The sequence below is a fragment of the Gallinula chloropus genome, assembly GCF_964237585.1.
Source record: "Gallinula chloropus genome assembly, chromosome: 3".
In the NCBI taxonomy this organism is placed as follows: Eukaryota; Metazoa; Chordata; class Aves; order Gruiformes; family Rallidae; genus Gallinula; species Gallinula chloropus.
This window is the reverse complement of record NC_140087.1, coordinates 65,508,392-65,530,351: the sequence shown is the minus strand read 5'-3', so window position 1 is coordinate 65,530,351 and position 21,960 is coordinate 65,508,392. Positions and strand designations below refer to the sequence as shown.

At 44.2% G+C, this 21,960-nt stretch overlaps 1 protein-coding gene across 2 annotated transcripts; it reads right to left on the bottom strand.

Annotated features, from left to right (window-relative positions):
• Nucleotides 1-4,897: 4,897 nt before the first annotated feature.
• On the bottom strand, nucleotides 4,898-21,618 carry BROX (BRO1 domain and CAAX motif containing). Of its 2 annotated transcripts, none has more exons than XM_084261530.1 (13): nucleotides 21,593-21,618; nucleotides 19,136-19,267; nucleotides 17,705-17,811; nucleotides 15,662-15,758; nucleotides 14,241-14,336; nucleotides 13,507-13,579; nucleotides 13,055-13,160; nucleotides 12,464-12,553; nucleotides 11,641-11,726; nucleotides 10,316-10,397; nucleotides 9,159-9,309; nucleotides 7,530-7,699; nucleotides 4,898-7,061 (listed from the first exon to the last, which is right to left on the bottom strand). In XM_084261530.1, exons 2-12 carry the CDS (start codon nucleotides 19,234-19,236, stop codon nucleotides 7,531-7,533), a joined length of 1,158 nt encoding a protein of 385 aa, XP_084117656.1. In that variant the 5' UTR covers nucleotides 19,237-19,267; nucleotides 21,593-21,618; the 3' UTR covers nucleotides 4,898-7,061; nucleotide 7,530. The 2 variants fall into 2 exon arrangements, with proteins under 2 accessions (XP_084117656.1, XP_084117655.1); XM_084261529.1 differs by having other exon boundaries at nucleotides 7,540-7,699.
• Between the last annotated feature and the right edge of the window lie 342 nt (nucleotides 21,619-21,960).

The following is a 21,960-nucleotide window of genomic DNA, read 5'->3' as shown; positions in this document are numbered from 1 at the left end:
ATGGTAGAGTAGGCTCACAATGAGACTGTAGTTTGGGACATGCATTCGCCAAAAACCTATAACACTTAAAAAAGCCTGTGTTTCCTTTTTGTTGCTTGGTAGAGACATAGCTGCTATTTTATTGATAATGTCCATTGGGATCTGATGACGCCCATCCTGCCATTTTATTCCTAAAAACTGGATTTATTGCGTAGACCCCTTGACTTTACTTTGTTTTATAGCAAAACCAGCTTCTAAAAGGATTTGAATTATTCTTTTTCCTTTCTCAAATACTTCCTCTGCTGTATTTCCCCATACAATGATGCCATCGGTATACTGCAGGTGCTCTGGGGCTTCACCCTTTTCCAGTGTAGCCTGGATTAGTCCATGGCAGATGGTAGGGCTGTGTTTCCACCCCTGGGGCAGACAATTCCACGTGTATTGGATGCCTCTCCAAGTGAAAGCAAACTGTGGCCTTCACTCTGGCGCCAGCAGTATTGAGAAGAAAGCATTTGCTATGTCAGTTGTGGCATACCACTTGGCTGCCTTCAATTCCAATTCATACTGCAGTTCTAGCATGTCCGGTACAGCAGCACTCATACCTGGAGTGACTTCATTTATGCCATGATAAGCTACTGTCAGCCTCCACTCTCCATTGGACTTCCACACTGGCCATATGGGACTGTTAAAGGGTGAGCAGGTTCAGCTGATCACTCCCTGACTCTCCAATTGACGAATCAGCTTATGGATGGGGATCAGGGAATCTCAGTTAGTACGGTATTGTCTTCTGTGCACCATCATCGTAGCAATTGGCACTTGCTGTTCTTTGACCTTCAACAACCCCACAACAGAAGGATCCTCTGAGAGTCCAGGCAAGGCACGCAATTGTTCAATTTCTTCTGTCTCCAAAGCAGCTATTCCAAAAGCTCACCGATACCCTTTTGGGTCTTTAAAATACCCTCTATGGAGATAATCTATACCTAAAATACACAGAGCGTCTGGGCCAGTCACAATGGGGTGTTTCTCCCAGTCCTTCCCAGTTGGGCTCACTTCAGCCTCTAACACAGTCAATTGTTGGGATCCCCCTGTCACTCCAGAAATACAAACAGGTTCTGCCCCTTCATGATTCGATGGCATTAGCGTACACTGGGCACCAGTATCCACCAGAGCTTTGTACTCTTGTGGGTCTGACGTGCCAGGCCATCGGATCCACACAGTCCAATAAACACAGTTATCCCTCTCCTGCACCTGGCTGGAGGCAGGGCCCCTCTATTGTTGCTGATTGTATTGGCTGTTCACTGGTGCAGCGTTCTTCCTGGCACAATCTCGTTGTGCACTTGTTTTACCCCGCAGCTCATTTACTCGTGCTTGAAGGGCTGAGGTGGGCTGTATACCCCACTTTCTCATGTCCTCACCATGGTCACGCAGGTAAAACCACAGCATGTCTCGTGGTGTGTACCTTCTGCAACCTCCCTCGGGACGATGGACGCTTTCTCCCAGTAGCTGCAACATTGCTCCATACAGGTTGGGAGTTGGACACATTGTTGTCAAGTCATTTGACCAGTTTCTCTACTGCTGCAATGACAGAGGGAAACATTGTCTTGATATTTCCAGAGTCGGCAGGATACGTCATATACAGTTGGTGGATCAGTATAATTCCAGTCCATTGATGCCAGTGAATTGGTGTGCCCTGGTGGTGCACTTCGTACAACCTTACGCCATATATCTGGGGTGCATAGGACTTCATCAGGATCAGAGGGAAGCTGTGAGTTGTCCAGATCATAACAAACTATCTCCCGTACAGCTAATTCTCTCAGGTGCTGGACAGCTGTCTCTATGCTGTTACACTTGGGTGACTGACATGTAATATATTCCTTTATGGGATACCTTTCCTTCACACTTGACAGTAGTCGCCTCCAGAGGCTGAGGATTTCCGGCTTTTTCCCCAACTGCCTTGTCAATGACTCCTTCCCTAGCTAGGGATCCCAACTGCTTGACCTCCCTGCCTTCTAATTCCAGACTATTGGCCCCGTGATCCCAGCATCGGAGCAACCAAGTGATGATGTGCTCACTTGTGTGGCGGCTGAAATCTTTTCAAACCTCACGCAGCTCACTCAGGGTCAGGGATCGTGTGACAACAACCTTTGGTTCTGCCTCATCCTGACATGCTCGAGATGGCCCCGATTCATCATCATCGTCATCATCCTTCACTACATGAACCGATTTCTTTGTGTGTTTCCTCTTTTGTATGGGAGCAACAGACACCGATGTGGGTTGGTTTTTTGGATCATTGGCAGTGTCTGCTGTAGGGTTTCCAGTAGCTGCAGCATCAATTGGAAAGGTTGCAATAGCCACATTTCCAGTCACAGGGGTTGCAGTAGCTGCAGTGTTGGTCACAGGGGTTGCAACAGCCACAGTGCCAGTCATGGGAGTTGCAGCAGCCTCAGTGCCAGTCACAGTGGTTGCAGTAGCCTCAGTGCCAGTCATAGGGGTTGCAGCAGCTGCAGTCTCTGCTGGTCTGTTTTCTTTCCTTTCCCTCTGACAGTGCTGACAGTACTGACAGCGCTGCCTTCTATCAAGCAGTATTTGGTAAATAGTGGCCAGGGCCCAGCACAGTGCAGTAAGGTGTGCATCTCTGGGAAACTTACAGAAATTTCTTTTCAGATATGCATTCACTTTATCAGGGTCCTGTAGCTGTTCAGGAGTGAAGCTCCAAACCATTGGGCGTGAGAAAGTGCCTAGGTACTTACCCATACTCTGCCACATGCCCTGCCACTCGTGATTATCTGGCCTCGGAGAAAGCTCTTGAGTGGTATTCATAACCCTGTGCTTAATGTATAACGAAAACTGAACCATCTGCACCAAACCTACCAACAGCGAAATGCTAGTTTGAATATCCCAGGGATATTGAAGATTTTCAAAAGCTGTTATAAGAGCTGTTGTATTTAGCCCAAAGGAAAAGAATGTAGTGTAGTTATTTCCTTCTGTACCCCCCCATACCGGCTGCCATTATTAACCCCTCCCTGTCCAAAGAATAGACAGTGCAGCAAAATCTCATACAAGTACCAGCACAAGCTCATGGTCATCAATATTACTGTATCATAGACTGATATAATAAAATACACTAAAATGAAGTACGGGAACAAAAACAGGAGCCGCAGCCCTGAGATGGTAATCCTGCCAGGATTGCATACAGCATGCTGTGGTTTTGCTGCCAAAGCTGTGAATAAATACCACAGCATCGTGACCAGAGACTACTTAAACAACAGTGCTTATCACAACTTTGTCTTAATTACAATCAGGTCAGGGTCAGATCTACCGTTATCCCAACCATTCGGTGCTTTTTTTCAGCCAGAGCAGAGATGACTTTAAAACATGCCAAACATCCAGCAATAGCTCCCAAACCAAAGCAGCCAGGACTGAAAGACATAGCTGGCCTGAAACCTCCCAAAGGCAGCCCCTGTCATCCTGGCTGTGAGGGCTTTCATTTGCCAGGAAACAGGACACACTCCAACTGCCTTCCTACATCGTTTTCTCAACCGGAGCAGCTTTAACTTCAAAACATGCTAAACATCCATTAATTGCTCTAAAACCAAAGGAGCCAAGACTGAAAAACATACCTGGCCTGAAACCTCCCCAGGCAGCCCACAAGCAGCCCAGACTCACCACGTATTCATGCTGAACATTTAAGCGATGAAGCATCATCCTTAAGCTGACAGGCGAAGCTCCCCTATGTAATCCAGCAGTAGGTGGCTATCAGCATCCTAGGGCCAAATTTAGTCCCTCTGTTCTAGGAGTGTCCCATGCTGGATGGAGATTAACCACTGTAAGCCCAGGAACATGAAACATGGAGGAAGCGTATTTAAATAGAGGGAGGGAGGTTATTTAAACAGAAATCTCACAAAGAGTGTAACACTGCATTTTACAGTAGGCTGAAGACAAGCACTGCATTTTTAAGAGCATAAAACAGAGGGCCCAGCACATTGTATTTTATTTAGCTGCAGTTTTGTCCTAGTTCAGATTTGGCACAAATTTTTAAGGAATATTTACACCAACAAGATTTGCAGGTTTAGCCACAAGAGCTTCCAAAACCAGAGAGAGGCCACAAAAACAGGCTCTTGCAGCATTAGAGTATTTAAAAGTCACGATTCAAAATACATAATTCTTGAAAATTACTAAAGGATATCATAATTGGAAGAAAAAAGGCTGATAGGTTTCCAGATTAACTGAAACTCCCAGGCAATTCACCTATATTCTTGAATATGGTGGACAGTTAATCTACATATTATTTACAATAATTTTTTTACTGCTCAACAAAACCAAAGAGAAAACTGGTCTTTGAGTCACAAGGACTCTGTACTTCGCAAACTAGACAGTCTTCTATTCCTTATTTATAGGCAAAAGTATCTAATGTTTGCCACAGGATTTTAAGTTCAAGTAAACAACGTTTGTCTTGAAAAGTAACATGTTAATTACTTTGTTCCATTCATCCATTTTTAAAACTACAACATCATATTTACTGAAACAGCCATGGCATAAAAGGTTACACAGCTAGGCTTAAGGAATGCCATAACTTGACACAATCGACTTGCTTATGCCCCAAAGCTACTTACAGGGAACTCTAGTCAAACAAACCACTGTGGGCCCCAAAGAATTAAGAATTGCAAGTCCATAAAATAATCTTTCCTAAGAAGTTGTTGGGGAATGAGTCATGAGACCCAGCACTCACACACACATGCATTAGCCAACGAGGGGAAGTCTGCGTATGCGCAGTGGCGCAGACTTACCCTCATTGGCTAATGCAAGGGAAAACAAGGGGAGGAGGGAAAAATGGAATCTAGTCTGCACAGGAATAGAAGTAATTCGATTGAGACATGTAAGCATTAACACACAGGCATCAGAAAAACAATGAGTGACTAAGACTTTATTATGAAATGGAGTTAACCAGATCTTAAACAGGGCAGGATAAGCAAATGTAGGTGACTAAGGCTGCATTAAGTTTTTAGAATTAAAATCTGTATAAACAAAGTCACTCGATGCCCCGTTCTGGCAAAACCTAAGCTGGGCTTTTAACAGTAGAAGAAGTCTAAATAAAGTCAGCTGATGGAGCTATGAAGAGCTCCAAGTTACTCTTCACGAAATAAAAATATCCTGAGTTGGAAGGGACCCATAAGGATCATCGGGTCCAACTCCTGGATCCACACAGGGACAGCCAAAAACATACCTCAGGTCCCTCTGCAGCATCAGAAGAAGGGGATAAATTTTAGATATGAATCCTTCTTGACACTATGCTTTACACATCTAGGCCCTTGCAGAACAGAAACTTCTTCCACAGCAATTCAGCTGATGTTATGTTTATTTTGTGCGCAGAACTGGTTGGGAGAAAAGTTCATCACTGGAAGCAATGAGTTCTGCGGTTGATTCACCCAGGAGAGCCAGTGGTAAGATCCTCTTTGCTTTTTGCAGTAGTTCAGTCCAGTATCTGGGGAAAAACCTTCTGAGATTGAACTCCTCAACAGCTTCTGTACTCGGGCCTTTAAGGAGCTGCATACACACCTGCCCTCTAAGCTAGGCTACTCTGAGTCCCACAAGATTTTCAAACAGAAGCACTGCAGATGAACTGATCCAAACAGTACAAAGTGAGGAATGTGTGCACAGTACACATCACGGTAAGTGCATATGTTCAAATGGGAACATTTTCAGGCTGTTTAGTTTCCTTCTTGGTTAAAATGAAGTGTAGCAACTGGTATGCAGAGACTGCAAGGCCCTCACTTCACCACACGCATCGTATTCCTGTGCATTCGTGGCAAATCAGCTGTGTTTTCATTGACACGGCTGTTCTGGAGTGCTCAGCACTGGAGAACATTATCACATTTTCCACAGGAGGCAGAAATGGAAACAGCAAGTTCTATGGAATACTTGCCTTCCCAGTCCTGCCTGGGATTGGCTTTTGGCAAGTTCTCTTCCTAAGGAGCTGACTTCCACACAATACTGCAAAGGCTGAGAAACGGCATGGTTTATACACGGCGTGAAGGAGTTCTAGAGCTTGGTACCCCAAACATGCCACCGGGTCTCCAGCTCATCTTTCCTCCCTGTTCACCTAACAGTTTCTTACAGACACTACCCAGATGGAAATGCAGCACCTAAATCATAATTCCATTACCTCAGGCACAACAGCTTCATGAATTCAAACAGGGCTTTTCTAGCACCATGAGATTTTAACTGCCCACAGCTTTCAAACTCACAAAATCTCTCAGGTTCCAAAAGCCATGAAAGAATGACCCCATGATGCATGACTTCTCATTTTTTAATTTTTCCTATTACTTGCTGCATCGCTTTGACATAGCCTTTAATATTAAAGGATTTTAAGGACAGACAAGCTAAAATATCTGACTACAAATTAAGAGACAAGACCCTATTCTATAAGGGAAAGTGTTCTTTAGAGGCTAATTATTCCTGAAGGATATAAATTGTGCTCTGGTTATGCAAAACCAGGGTCCCCATGTTCTGTGGAAGCCTGTGAAATACTACAGAGGTGCTACAAACCAAACCCAGATTTTCTTCCCTCATGAATCGGAACACAACAGGGTGTTAAGCCTGAATAATGAAACCTAAATAAATATAACCATTGATGCAAACTTCTGTTTGCAGAGTTTGATATTATATAGCATATAATTTAATTGAAAAATCCTCAAGTATTACAATCATGATACTCCCTTTGCCATTTGTGGATAGAAACTAAACCCATGAAAAGAAGCTCTTTAGGGGCACAATACGAACATTTAAGCCCGCTCATTCTATGATATCCCACTAAACCCAAAAATAAGTCAGATATAAATAAACTCCACATTCTCAAACAAGATAGACACATACTAACAGAAGTAACCTCAATTAGTCTTCTAAATCAAAAAAGAACAAGAAAAAGGGTGATCAGAATGAAAGCCCCAGAGTCCAATTAATACAATTTCAAAGTGAATTCAAAGCACTTATGACACTTAAGAAATCCGGCATCCGCTGTCTTTTTGAGACTTTATATCTGGTTCCTTCAGAGGTTTTACTTCTTCATCTGGTTTTGGGTTAGCCTGCAAATAAGAAGAAAAAAAAGCGTAAATATCACAAGTACAAACCACTATGCCTGTGCGGTACTTCTGCACAGTTAACTTTACATATTCTAACTGAATAGTCCCCTCTCTTTTCAAGGCCAAATGCTTTGAGCAAACCTCAAGCCAAAATATTCTCTTTCAGCATCCTTAAATAAATACTTGTCTAAAATCTAATTCTTCTACAGCATTCAGTCCTGGAACATTTTAGCATCTTATACACAAAGAATTTCCTCCCAATTCAGGACTGAGAAAAAAACAAGTCCTCATTTCCAGGTGCCGATGGTGCAGCAGAGAGGTTAACTGACTTGTCCTTGGCACAGCAGTATGGTGAACTTAGGTGGTGCCTTGTGTCTATGTCCTGCACTGAGGCGGGAAGCATTACGGAAGAGCGAAACAGTAACTGTGTTACACACAGAATAAAGCTAATGGGAAAGAACGAAACGTAACATTATCTTACGGTGTCATCCTTTGGCCTCTTGGTGAGATCAAATGCTGCAAGCCTTTCAGGAGTCCAGTGTGCATTCAAGGCAGGAAATTCAAAAGGAACAGGTTCTACTAAACCATAATTCGCTTTCAGTTCCAGCTGGGGAGCCTCTGCTGGCACCTTCTGAAAATAGCTGCAACCGAACACAGCGATACACTGAAAACACAAGGCACTGTACTGTCTCTGTAAGCCTCGCCTGCAATTCTAAAGAAAACCAGTGTCTGGGTTTTCACAGCAGCAGTCACTGCTGCACTCTTCCATCTCACTAAGGTACTGTCCAACACTAATTCTGTCAGCAAGACTCACAAGAACAAAAGTAATTCACTCCTGGTGCTTACCCCCTGATAACCAGGGGGGTTTTTCTTACTTGAGAACAATTATTCTCAGCACTTCAATGAGAAAAGCACCTTTTGCCCAGAGAGACCTTTTAAATCCAAACAAGGCTTTTAAAAACATCCCCAGAAAGATAAGACAGTTCTTTTCCAAAATCGGCCTTAATGGGCCACATTGCATAACAGCAATGACACTGCAACACCCACAAGGACCTGCTACAACATAAAGCCTGAATGAAGGTATAAAACTACTCCTGGCAAACCAACAAGAGCTGAAAACTCAAAGATACTGACACATGCTAACTCGCTTGCTGTGCTGTGGCAGAGCTCTGTGGCAGGCACATCTCACAAAACAGTCCCTGGTAATCTGGTTTCTCTTTCAAAGTTTCTTTCTAGAGGGACATGGGTTTGTTGACATCTCCTGTATGCTGTTGCTGCAAGCTACGACAGTTATTGGAAACAAAGCAGAGCAGAGAATTTCTTTTCCTATGTGCAGTTCAATTTGTTGTACCTGACAAGTCTTTTTGTTTAGCCAGTTCTCCTATTATGCAGCTCTTTATGTATCAGAAGAAGGGATATAAGCCTCCTGCGGAATATTAATTCCTAAGAGGAGGGGAGAAAGAAGTGAGCAAAAGAATTCTAAAACCAAACTAATTTTGCAACTTTAAACTGCATTCAAATGCTTTATGGAACAGGTGTCAATAACAGAAAGCCCTATTCATAATATTGTTTATAGTTAAGACTGGAAAAGCCCCTAGCACCCTGGGCATATTCTTCACTGAAGACATGACTGTGCTTTGCTAGCTGGGAAGTCAAAGCAGAATCAGCTACCAGTCTTCTCCATCTCCCCTCTGGCTTCTTTCATCCACTAGATCCCAGCAGCTGTGAAGAGTGCATCAGAGCAACACTGCAACCTCTGCAGGACTTCCTCTTGCACAGAAGGAAAAGAAACAGATAGCTGAGAAATGAAGGAAAAAACCTGCTTAATCTCTGCAGCACACCAGGACAACCTGCTCAACTGGCACTAAGCACGGACAGGGCAATAGCACAAACACATAACAAGTCTGCTGTGAGAATATTACTGAACTGCAAATTTATGTGTATATGCCATGTTACATACATGTTACACACACAGTTACATGCCACGCCCTAAAGGAATGTAAGATCTGGAGAGTAGCATTTACCATCCCATCTAGAAATAAAGGCAAACGAGGTAATAACAGTTCATACAGAGCATGGTACTAACCACATGTTACTTACATGAACCCATTTTCTCTCTGGCATTTTTCTAGTGTGTTCTTAATCAAACTTCCTAATTTCCTAAAGAAGAGATGTCCAGAAGGTTTGACAGTAGTCCCAGGCCCTTTGGTTTCTCCATATTCTTTGCACAGAGCTTCAGCCTTGGCAAAAACTTTGCAAGAAAGAAATGTAACAAAAATAATTTACATGTCTATTAAATAACAGTTCTGATGTTCAGTTTTAGGAGATACTAGAATCCATTCAGGCCTTCTGCTTCTTAGAAACAAAAATAAACCATCTCAAAGGCAGCATTTCCAGCCAAGATTTTCTGCATCCAAAAAGTGACTAGGAATGGGGAGGGAAACAAAGAAAGAAGAGAGATAGCTGTTTGGATAGGAAGATGCAGGAAAGCATTCTTTTGTGGGGGGCAAAATGCAGCAATAAGCCCAAGAACTGCTGCATATGGTAAGGAAAAAGAGAGGGTATGAAGGCACAGGGGATACCCCAAAATAAACAAGACTTCATACAGAGTGGGAAAAAAAGCACTCTTCTCTGAACACCAGGCACAGTAAAACCACAGTATTTGTTTTACTGTAAGTAATCCAGTTTAGTTTGCTTTTAATAAATTCTTTTTATTTGTTTTTAAAACTAAAAGTTCCCAGTTTGACAATTTGAGCATTTTTTATACATTGTAGTAAAGCAATACAGTGCAGACCATTGGGGTAGCAAGAGAGAAGGATGAGCTGAAGACCCACAACTAATGCAAACTTCCCTTAATCCATCTTTCAAATGAGCAGAAAGGAAGTAAGTTACTGAAAACTGCTGAAATACAGACAAACAAACACGGTCTGGCTTGTAATGTAGACAGAGCAACCTCCAAAGCAGAACAGGCTGTGGTAACTTTGCATCCAGACCAGAAAACGTGATAGTCTGGCAATTGATTTCTACACTCTATTGCAGGCAGGTCGATTCCAGTCTTTCACAGGCTGAGAAGTGAAGATGAAATTTTCTGCAGCACTTATGAAAGACAGCCTTTGGTAAGGCAGAAGAATACACTGCCACTACTCACCAGCATGCTGGATTTTCATCAGGTGACAGACAAAACCTTAACACAATACAGCAAAATAAACCAGGTATGCCATCATCAGGCCCTGTACTCCAGTCTCAAATGCACTTACATTTTTCTGATTCCTGCAGAGATCTGATTGCTTCCCCGCATTTATCACTCGCCAGTAAAGTCTGACCATGGTAACAATATGCCTAATGGGAGAGGACAAAATCATTACCAGTGTCACCAATTCACTTCTTACATCAGAGTTGCATCTCTTTGAAGCTGCCATTCCCTGCAGATAGCTGATAATTTGGGAATATGAGTCAAAGCAGCTCTCAGTGAACAGACGCTATGAGGCAGGTATGAAGCAAGCTGTCTTAAGTTTAGCCAAGAGTAACTCTGAGCTTCATGAAGGCTATTGCACCAAAAGCACTAGTATACAGTCTAGTTCAAACCTCTCACCATATCAGTGTGCAGCACTCAGCCCCATCACTGAAAGCAGATGAACCCCATGTCAAGTTTACAAAGTACAGATTCTAAAAACTAAAATTATCTGACCACTCAAACCCCAAACTGTATCCAGAAAAGATGAGGAGTAGTGCTGCTTGAGCTATTTTGCCAGCTCAAATAAACTTTTGCACCCCAGAAAGTCCCATTCCTTCACACTTACGCTTGAGGACAGCACTGTATTCCAGAGAGCACTGACCGGCTTCTTTTCTGTTATCTGGAGTTGCTAAGTTTACACACCAAATACCACAGGTAAAGGAACAGTCCCATGAACTACTACCCACCTTGCATACCTTCCTTTAATGTCTGTTCTCATAGTATAGGAAGCATTACCTAAGTCTACTATCACTCATATTACAGAAATTAAAAAAAAAAAGGAAAGAAAAAGTACCAGAGCTCTGACCCTCCCTCAACTCTCTGCCTTGCTAACACGGCAAGGAGCCTTGTTTTCACTGCAGTTTTAAGTTAAGAGACACACAAGTGTGGTACCTGCTTAGTTTGGACCCTTTTTACAGTACAAAAGAGCCAGACTACAGGCTGTAGCAGGCTGCAAGAAATAAACAGCAAATTGAACAGCTGACGATCCTAAGAGAGATCAGCCACGCAAAAAAAGAGACAGCACTTAGAAGGCACCTAGCATTACTTCAGGCAGTTTCATTCAGGGCCTTCAAGAAGATGATTAGCTCTGCATTATGCCTAGAATCAGACTGTGATGCAGATAACAGTATGTATTATGCTCAACCTGAACTGCTTCACTTAACGATACCTGACAACAAGAAATTCCACACTGCAGGAATGCCACTTGCCTCATTCAAATGCTGCTGATGCTGCACAGTCTGTCTTCACAGCATGGAAAGAAAAATCAAGGCAATACGTGGCCCCCATTCCCTATACAGCCCTTAGACAACATTAGAAACTGTGACTGCTGTCAACTGAAGTACTTACATAGGCCATATAGAAGCAGGTCTTCAAGTTCAAGTACTTCCTCCATTTGCCTACATAGGTTGGATCCAAACTGGATAATGTTTGATCTATGAACACATATGCAAAGTTATTCTTCAAGACATTTCCAAAAAGAAAAATCACACACACACTCAAGAGACCAGAATTCTTAAACCTAGTAATAAAGCTTAACTATAAAGTAGCCAGAAACAAGTGTAATAAATTACTTTTGCAGACACACAGAGAAAGTATGAAAAAACCCCAAAATATGCAGTTTATTGAGCTATCATGCAGCTGTCCCTACAATCTCTGACACTGCTGTCCACTAAATTTGGTAGGCAGCATTTCAAAGCTTGTTCCTAGCTCAATTTCAAATAGTGACCTATAAAAACCCGTGTATGTAACAGTGTTCCATCTCTTATATTGACTCCCATATCACTGCACTTTTCTCACTTGCTTCAGCAAGCCCACAGACCAGCTGACTCATTTGGAAGGACGTGCACAACCAACCCGCTGCACACTCCACGGTCTGCATCACAATCTGCTGCCCAAAGGCAGTTCAAATACAAGACATTGCACACTGAGGCATTCCTTTGCTGCTATTACATGTTTTCAAGCTGTTACTCGGTCTTCTGTCTCCTCTCACTACCATTTCCTACCATTAGCCACACAAAGAGAGTCCCACAAACCCAAAAGGCCTTATCAAAGTATATCTGTTATGTTGATAACTGCAGCCGTAAATGTGCTGTCACAGTGGGGGGTGAAGTACCTCTGCTGGCAAGAACGCACAAGCCAGGTCACTAAGGATACAAAACAAGACACTTACCAGCTTTCTGGTAGAAGTTAGCTGTTTCATAAGCAAGAGCAGCGATTAGTCCTGGATTGTGTTTCAGCTCAATAGCCCGAGCAATTGTCACTGAAAAAAAGATTCCACACCATGGAATTAAAGTTTAATTGAAGATGTCACATCGAATCAGCAGAGGTATTTAGCATTTTAAAACCCCTGCATGAGCAGAAAGCAAATACTGTGCAGTGAAGCAAACTGCAGAATGAAGGCAGATTGTTTCTTGGATAAAATGATTTCAAACTAATAGAGGAGATGAAGGAAGGCTAATCTAAAGAGAGAAGCTGCAAGTATTGTAAATGAACTGGGAATTTACGTTAAGCAAGCACGGTAATGAAAAGACTGCATGAAAGGGAAAAAGAAGAGGGGAGGAATGTCATGTACAAGTTCTTCCAAAGTGGTTACGTCTGTAATATCAGACTGATCTTTGGCATTTTCCTACCGTAATTGTAAAATTGCTTTTAAAGAAACCAACCCAACCCACTAAGCCACAGGACACCACGAGAAGTGTGTGGGGGGGGGGGGGTTAAAGACACTGAAGTTTCCCCAACAAAGACGTATGTCTGAACATACCTTCTTGAGCTTCAGCTTGGCACTGTATGATGTAGGAGTCTATAAGTCGAGCTTCCAAATCTCTTCCCTTTTCTACGGGTGTAATCAATTTTGGGATATGACTTTCCTAAGTACAAAGCAAGTTTCAAAGTTAGTTTAGGCTTAATACCACTGCTGTCAATGCAAAGCAAGTTATTTCTAAATGCATGGGACACAACCAATGTCCCAGGATGGCTAGCTGCATTGCTGCACGGGCTACCAGATAGACAGACTTTGTAACTCGTCCCTTACCACTGGGAAGGGGCAGCAGGGACCAAGTGGTAGCACAACATATTAATACCCTTCTTTTGCCTGAATCACTCAGTCTCAGGTATTTGTTTATTCTGTAACTGTGGCAGAAAAGCTTTTCTAAGACAAAAAGTAAAATACCTGAAGACAACTCAAAGAACAGACAGCAAAGATGGTTTCTCTACCTTCAAGTGTTTAAAAATCCCAGCAGCTATCTTCAGGCTCCTGTGAACGTCTTTTGCTTCATCTTCTGTTATACTAAGAACATAGAATAAATCAATGAAATTTTAGTTAGAAAGGACCTCCAAGTATCATTTAGTCCCAGCTTCTGCTTTGGACCAGTACTATCATGAACAGTAGGATCAGGTCAGTTACAACTCTAAGATGAAAGTTGAATCCTTCAAGAATGAAGAGTCTACTAACCCTCTAAGTAACTTGTCCCACTGCTGTGCTGCCCTCATGGGAAAGAAGTTTTTTACAGTGTCCAATCATTAAATAATCACATAGCATTCGACTGTAAAAAGAAACATTAAGTCCCTGTAATTACTTTCAAGGCAGCCTTAGTGCTAAAAGCTGAAGTTTTAGAAATCTGTAGGGCTAAAAGCCAACAGAGCTGTGATTCTGGGAATCTTGAGTTTGTACTTGGACATCTAGAGTAGGACTGATAAAGGATTCACAACTCATGCTCTCTCTATACAACAGCTATATGGTACTAGTACAGTTGATTCACAGGTACAAGAAGGGACTGAAGTGTGCTTGGACATTACAGCACATGAATGAAGACCAGCTGCTTCCTTGAACTCCTAATGTCTCAGCCAGACATCCACTACAGCAGTCAAAACTCAGAACCTGCTCTTTTTTTTTTTTTTTTTGTGGAATATTGCTGCAATGGAGTTACTAAGAAAAGAAAAACACTTACTCTTCTTTTCCAGCGAGCCTCGATGCATATTTTGTGTACCACAGAGCTACATTAAATCCCATGGAAACCAGTTCAAACACTGCATCCTGCTGGGCACTAAAGAGAGACAAACACCCCCCAAACAATTTAATGCTTTCTGGTTTGTTCTGACAAGCTTTCTTTGCTAATAGTTCACCCAGCACAAGTCAACATTTCTTTCCATAAAATATTTTTCATTTAAGATGTCAACAATTTCCAATTCAGAACAACCTACTTGCTGAACTGTCTAAAACAGACTTCAGTTTTTACCTACTCTCTTTAAGAGCTCATCATTATAATTTCCCACATGCAGATGCCTGCCCTTCCCATTTGGGAACTCTTAAAACAGTAACTTGAGATTTGTTTAGCTTTAGGTGTGGCTGACATTTTTCCTTTTTTTTTTAATCACACATTTTCTGGAAAGCCTTACTCTGGAATGTCTACCTTAAAGTTGTGGCTGCTAAGTTAATAAGTCAGACTCTATTACATCTCCTTCAAATGAATGTTATTGCAAGTGTTTATGCAACTGCAGTCAAACAGCATGTGCAAATAGAAGGAAGTTTCAGAAGCTAAAACTGTGGTCTTTGAAAAGAGAGAACTTGCAAACACAAGGTCAGTACATCTTAGGAAGTAGTAATCCTTAAAAAGAAAGGTGCAGGAGTGGGAAGAATAGTGTTGGTACGAGAGTAAGTATGTATGACCATGAGAAAAATCACAAGAGAATCCACATTAGAAGTTTGTCTTCCAATGGGAATAAAACTATTCTGGAAGTCGAGCACTTCTAGATAAAGCCTGACAAATTTGCACATGTGGTTATACAATACAACTACCTACAACAGTAAGAGACAACTGAATAATCCAGAAGGCTACAGATTTATATTCCTACTTAAAACAGAAGCTTTGTTTGCACCAGGAGTGCATGTACTAGGAGCTTCAAAGGACAAGTACAAAGTCAGATCTTCGGTAACTTCTGTACTTCAAAAAACTCAGAAGACACTGGTCATGCAGTGGTGCCAAATTAAAAAGTTTTGACTGGAGTTTAGTAGTTAACCAATGTTGTTATATTCTATTCACCAGTACTCTCAAGGTTCTTCTCTAGCAAGCTGTAGATAGTTTGTAGATCAAGACACAATGGATTCTTCTATCATGACCATGCATTATCACGCCTCCACATAAAGGCTATGAGCTTCAAGACATCTGCTTCAGGTGCTTCAGAACATCTGTTGCAGTACAGCAACCATCAGAACTGCAAACCAACACGTCTTTGGAAACTGCTCTATGTTGCAGTTGACATTTTGCTATGCTTTTAAGTTTTCCTTCACACCTGTGCTGGCACACATGCCTATACATAACGTAGCCCAAGAAAACAGCTGGATAGCCTGTAATCATAAAAGCATACATACTTTGGAACTTGTCCTTGCAATGTGTCTGTCCACTTGAAATTCTGAATATACCTCAGCTTGCATTCTTGGGAAGAGTTATCCAGTGAAAGGATGAAACCTACAGAATAAAAGAACGTGCTGACAGGCAACCTCAATGTAAGCAATAGAAAAACGTAATGAAGAAATGGGGGTAAATGAAAACATGGATATAGATAAATTAAAGTTTCTTGCTGTACCACTCAAAAACTTGTGCTACTTCCTGAAGCTTTTATTCTTCAGTATCTTTTGAACCAGACATGCAAAAAGCCAAACTGACTACTACAACCAAACTCGTTGCCTAGCAGGTTACCAACTCAACCTTGAGAGTCTTGATTTCTCAAGGAAAACCTTGCATGTCCCATATGGTGACTAGCTGTGAGTTGGACTGACATCGGTAAGGGACAAGTGAGGCTGCTCAAGGTGAATGAATGTCTCTGCCACCCACTACAGTGGCAATGGGGAAATTCCAGGAAAAGCTGTCCAGTCAGCAGGGAAGGGGAAAAGGGCTTGTATGCATGGACTCACCAAATCATTGTTTCTTTTGTCTCCAGCTCCCAGTGGGAAGCAGCTCATGCTATAGTATGTTCAATTGCTGCTAGCACATGCAAGGTCAAGAAGGAATTTTTCAGGGAGGACCCAGATGGGCCTTGGCCTGATCAAGTCTTACAGACTTCAAGAACTCAAGACTTGCAACAGCAGCTGTTGGGGCTATTGCTCTAGCCACTGTCACATGTTTACAGAGACAGAAAATACTTGCTACTTTAATGTGCAGAAGATTTTAGTGACCAAGCACAATGCCTTCCTGAAGAAGCCCTCCAAATCTTGTTTGCGGCAACAAGGAGCATTATCTTTACCTGGAAATCTCATTACCATACACCCTTCCAGAGACTGAGGGAACTACACCAACTTGAGCTGCTTCACTTCCCACAGAGTGCAAGATCACACAGTTACCATACATGAGCTGATTACTGCAAACTCAGTCTAAGAAACTTCTCTGAGCACCCGACTGCCAAATACCGGCTGGAGGAAGGTTTCAGGGGTCATCACAAGTGGCCATGCAGTTAGTCTACTACCTGGCATTAGACAAAGGAGGAGTTTACACCAAAGAGCGATTCCCCTCATCTAATTAATAGATGCAATTTATACTTAAGGAGCAATTCACCACAAATGAAGAGACAAACATTTTGTCCTCCAGCAGGAAGCAAAATGAGGTTAAATGCAGGAAGACAGGACTGTCAACTGTATCACTACTGGCAGGGTCACAGAGGACAATGGAACTTGTAGAAAGGGCCTGGCAAGTACCCATGACTGGTATCAAGCACAGGACCCATGAAGATATTCTTCTTCCCAGGGTGCATCACTCATGGCATTGCCAGCTGGCCAGGGATTTGACTGTCCCGCTCTGCACTGTGCTGGTGCAGCCTCACCTTGAGTACTGGGTACAGTTTTGGGCACCACAGTACAAAAGGGACACGAAGAGAGAGTGTCCAGAGTGAGTGATGGGGATGGTTAAGACTCTGGAGGAGAAGTCTTATGAGGAGAGGCTGAAGTCCCTTGGTTTGTTCAGCCTGGAGAAGAGGAGGCTGAGGGGAGACCTCATTGCGGTCTCTGGCTTCCTGACAATCTCCTCTCTTTGGTGGTCAGTGACAGAACCCAAGGGAACAGTATGGAGCTGTGACAGGGGAGGTGTAGGTAGATATTGGGAAGAGGTTCTTTACTGGTGGTCAGGTACTGGAACAGGCTCCCCAGGGAAGTGGTCACCCAGCTTGACTGAGTTCAAGAAGTGTCTGGACGATGCTCTCAATCACATGCTCTGACCTGGCTGGCCCTGAGTGGAGCCAGCAGCTGGACTCATGATCCTTATGGTTCCCTTCCAACTCAGGATACTCTATGATTCTATGATTCCTGAGAAGTACAAAGCTGCTTCACAGAAGATTAGCACAACAGACATTCTGAGAAGTGTCATTAAAACTCTAATTATAAACCTTTTGATATATTAGCAGTGTTGCTTGTAAACATTCCTACCTTGCAAGAGTGAGAAGTACAAGTCAGTTGCATTCTTCATCATTTCTGGATTACAACTTGAGTCTGTAAACAGCTCCAGTAGTCGTGATCGAGATAACCTCAAATCACTGTATGGAGGGAGGGAAAAAAATTTAAAAATAAACCTAAATCTACAAAAAAAAATACAATTAAGAAAGTACCCACCCATGCACACCACCACCCTTTTGGCTAAGAAAGTGAAGCTAAGCATTCAGTTTAGCTGGGACAAGGACGGGTACTTTATGAGTAAGATGCCAATAAATACAGGAAAAAACCCTTCCTTTCTCCTTTGGATACATACAATTGACTTTATAAAGTGCAACCCACTTTTGGACAGACAGAAACAGATCATCAGTCTACTGCTCTAACACAAACTAAAATGCCTTTATCTACCCAGAGGCTGGGTGCAGGGGAAAGGAAGGGAAGTAACAAGCTGAAACACTCTTCAACATTAGCATGGGATGAGCAAATGAAGAGATAAGAACAGATGTGCAAAATAAGCTGAGATCTATTTCCATTATATTCCCATCTACAATAGAACATTCATGCTTTATGCACTTAAGGAAATTACTTTAAGTGACCTTTTGCAGAAGAATGCAGAGTCATCAGAAAGACAATGACATGCTTAGTCTTTTGCCTCTGCATTTTTATAATCAGCCTTGCTATACACTCAGAGACTTGGAAACTGGATAATTCATTCTTTGTGTGATAAATGACTCTGTCCCAAACAGGATTATAACTAAATTGAACAATTTATTAAGCGAATAAAGGCAAGCAAATGGTGCAGGGGTGCACAGGCAGCACCGGGTGCTCCAGGAGCCCCGCTCCACCAGGACGCACACTGTACAGTTCCAGTCCCTGGCTTATGTACACACTGGAGTGTCCACCTGGCAACCCCCACAAGACACCTTTAGCTTTTGTCTTGCTAACAAAGTCAGGCAGCTGGTTCTGCAGACTTGAAGCAGATTAGAGGTGCCTTCCTGTTCTTCTTTCCCTCTTCCTCTTTATCACCTCCTTCTCAGAGACAAGTTGTTTCTCCTGAGGTATCACAATGCATGCAATGTGCTAACATGGTGGTCCTTTAGGCAAAGCTTTGCACATCCTTTATATAGTTTGTTGCTGCTTCAACATACTTCATCCAGTACATGCAAAAATCTTAAACTGTCCCTCCCAGGCCCATGGCCATACAAGGGTATGTCATTATGCACCCCCAACATTATTCCATATTAACACGAATCAGATGGACATATATCATATTTGTAACTAAATGTTCAATGTTATCAGAGTCTTATTGTCTCCTAGCCTATACATTTCTAGTCATCTTCAGAACCAAAACTGAAGAGTGATCGTTACTTTTAAGGATGTCCTCCAAACTAAGAGAGATGGAGTGGATTTACTCACATGTACACTTACTTGCAAACCTTTGTTGCAGCTGGAGTGGTAGCTACCCCATAAAAATTGAATGAAACAGGAGCTGTAGCCTTCAAAGGGTTGCGATGAAACCAGTGCGTCATTTTCTTTTCTGTAGTGTTGCTTATGCCAAATCTAAGGTGTGGAAAGACACGAATAGCTGTGACTCCACGATTAAGAACACGTATGGCTGAGGTGCTACATATGTCCTGCCTGTCAGCTCACAAAAATACATTCCAAATGTAAACGATTAGGAAAGGAATCAATCTGCAGAGTTGTATATATAGTTACAGAGAAGAACCTTTTTTTTTTCCCCCCAGTTGAAACACTAAGTTTACATAGGCCTTGTCTTCATCATCCATGTGCTTGGTTTGAGAATTTCACTCTGTTGGAATACATTTTTTTCTGAGGCAACTGTTTTAAGTAGGGCAAAACGCTATACCTTTCCTGTTCTACATCACTGTATACTTTCTTACTTGAAAATCCACAACTGTTACCTCCTGCATAAGGCTGACTATTTCCCACGTCATTTACAGGTGGATCTCAACCCACTGACATCCATCTGTTAGCAGCTTTTATTGCAGCACCACCAATACAGATGAAACTGCAATTACAGAGTTACCCTTGCTGAAAATGTGACCATATTTACATTCAGGCAACAGACCTGGAAATTTGGTAGAGTACAGCTAAACCAGGCCACCTCTTCCCTGTTATCTCTAATTTCAGAGAGCATAAAGATCGCCAGCATTCCAGTGCGATGTTTTCAGCAACGGGGCTTGGCAGGATCATGAAAAATAATGGGTGCAAGTTGAAACAAGGGAGGTTTGTACTGGGTTTAAGGATAAACAACTCCACCATGAGGCCAGTCGAGCTGAGAAACAAGTTACTCAAAGATCCTGTGTGGTCTCCATCCTCAAAGCCTTCCAGACCTCAGGGGATAAAGCCCGGAGCCACTGCTCTGACATTGCAGCTGACCTTGCTCCAAGCAGGATGTGGGACTAAAGACCTCCCCGAGACTTCCGTCGCCTTAACAGACCTTTTCGAACTTGTAAGTTCACTGTTATTAAACACTTTGGGGCTCTGCTGAGAGCCAAGCAGCGACCACCCTGCCGCTTCCTGACCGAGCAGGTCGACGGTTATCATGTCAGCCCCTATCGCGACATCTTCACCCACCTGCAGAGCGCTCCACACAGAGACAAGGCGCTGTGACACAGGTTACTCGCATACATGGCAGCGGGCAGCGTGACAGGCACCGAACCTCAGCCCCGACTTGCTCGGCGGGAGCCCGCGCGGTGCCAGCTGCCTCAGGCCCGTGCCACTACTATAAAGGCTAAAGGCCAGTTGTATTCATCAAGATAAAATTTATTCAAACAAGCAGTTAAACAGGAAAAAAAGCACTGGGCAGCCAGGGAGCTTCTTGCTCTACCAACGGCACGCACCCCCCTCTTCAGTTTTCACGCTTATATACTGTTGCGGAGCAGACACCACTTCTTATCGGAGTTCTTTGGGCGCCTGAAGCTGCTCAGCTAGTAACAGTGACTGTGCATGTGCCTCCCGCGGGTGTTTCAATGTAACACTAGGTAATAAGCAGCAGGAGGGCACCTTCAGGACAGCTCGACCCCGCGCTCAACCCCCTTTCTCCCGCCAGAAACTATTTACATTGCCCCCAGCCATACAGGGATGCAAAAATGTCACGTCCCACTATGTGGCCCCGACATTGTTTCATATCCATTTTGGATGTTCTTCTGGTTCTATACTCATCAGGGAACGGGTTTTCTCTTTCCCTGGTTCTGGGTCCACAGGTACCGCAGCTGTTTGCATTCCTTGTATAACCGACTGTATTAATCCCCACCCCATCTGCCGGTTTGAGAACAAGTTTCTTATGTTCTTATTTATTATGCCACCGCCGCGCTAAACCCCGCCGCGGAGCCCACGGCAAGCACCGGCCGACGGCCGTCCTGGCGTGCGGCCCCGTTCCCAGCGGAACCCGGCTTGCCAAGCCCCGCCGCCACCAGTGGTCGGGCAGACGTAGCCCTCGCAGGGGCCGAACCCCTCCCACCAAGGGCCCACCGCCTACCACCGCTTGCGCCCGGCCCTGGCCGGCTCCCGGCGGTGCGTCACGCTCCTGCCGCCGCAGGGAGCGCCAGCGGAGAGCCGATAAGATCGTCCCCCGCGGTATAGAGGGCTGCTCATATCGATCCCGCCGGTCAGCCCCCACCCTCCCTTCCCTCACCAGGCACCTCAGGCCGCCACTGGCTCCGCGGCTAGGGTACGCCCCCGGGACAGCGGGCAGAGGCACAGCCGGGCCCCGCAGCCCTCCCCCAGTAGGAACCCCCCAATGCCGCAAACAGGGGCTTGAGCAGGAGGGGGCGGCAGACCGCGGCCCAGCAGCGGCACCGATACAGGCCCTCCCGGACGGGTGACCCGCCTGCGGCGCGGTCTAGGAGCGTCACTACTCACCTGAGGGAGGATGGGGGCGCATCCCGCAGTGGTACGAACAGAAGCAGAAGGGAGGAACGGAGCAGTCCCCGCCCGGGCTCCGCCACTTAGAACCAGCTGCGAGGGTGGGGTACCCCGGAAGCCACGTGACCGCCGCCATGACACCTATTGAGGCGGAAGCCGCGGCTTCCCCTGGCTGCAGGCGGTGCCTCGGTAGTGATGGTGGGGGCGGTCAGTGCAGCTTACCTCACTGGGCGGTGCTGGCGGGAGGCGCTAGCCGTGTTTGGTTGTCGCGGCGGCTGGGCCGGGCCAGGCCGTGCCGGGCCGGCGGCGGGCGCGGGGCTGGCGGGAACGGCTGCCCGGCGCGGTGCCCCGGCCCGGGGTGAGCA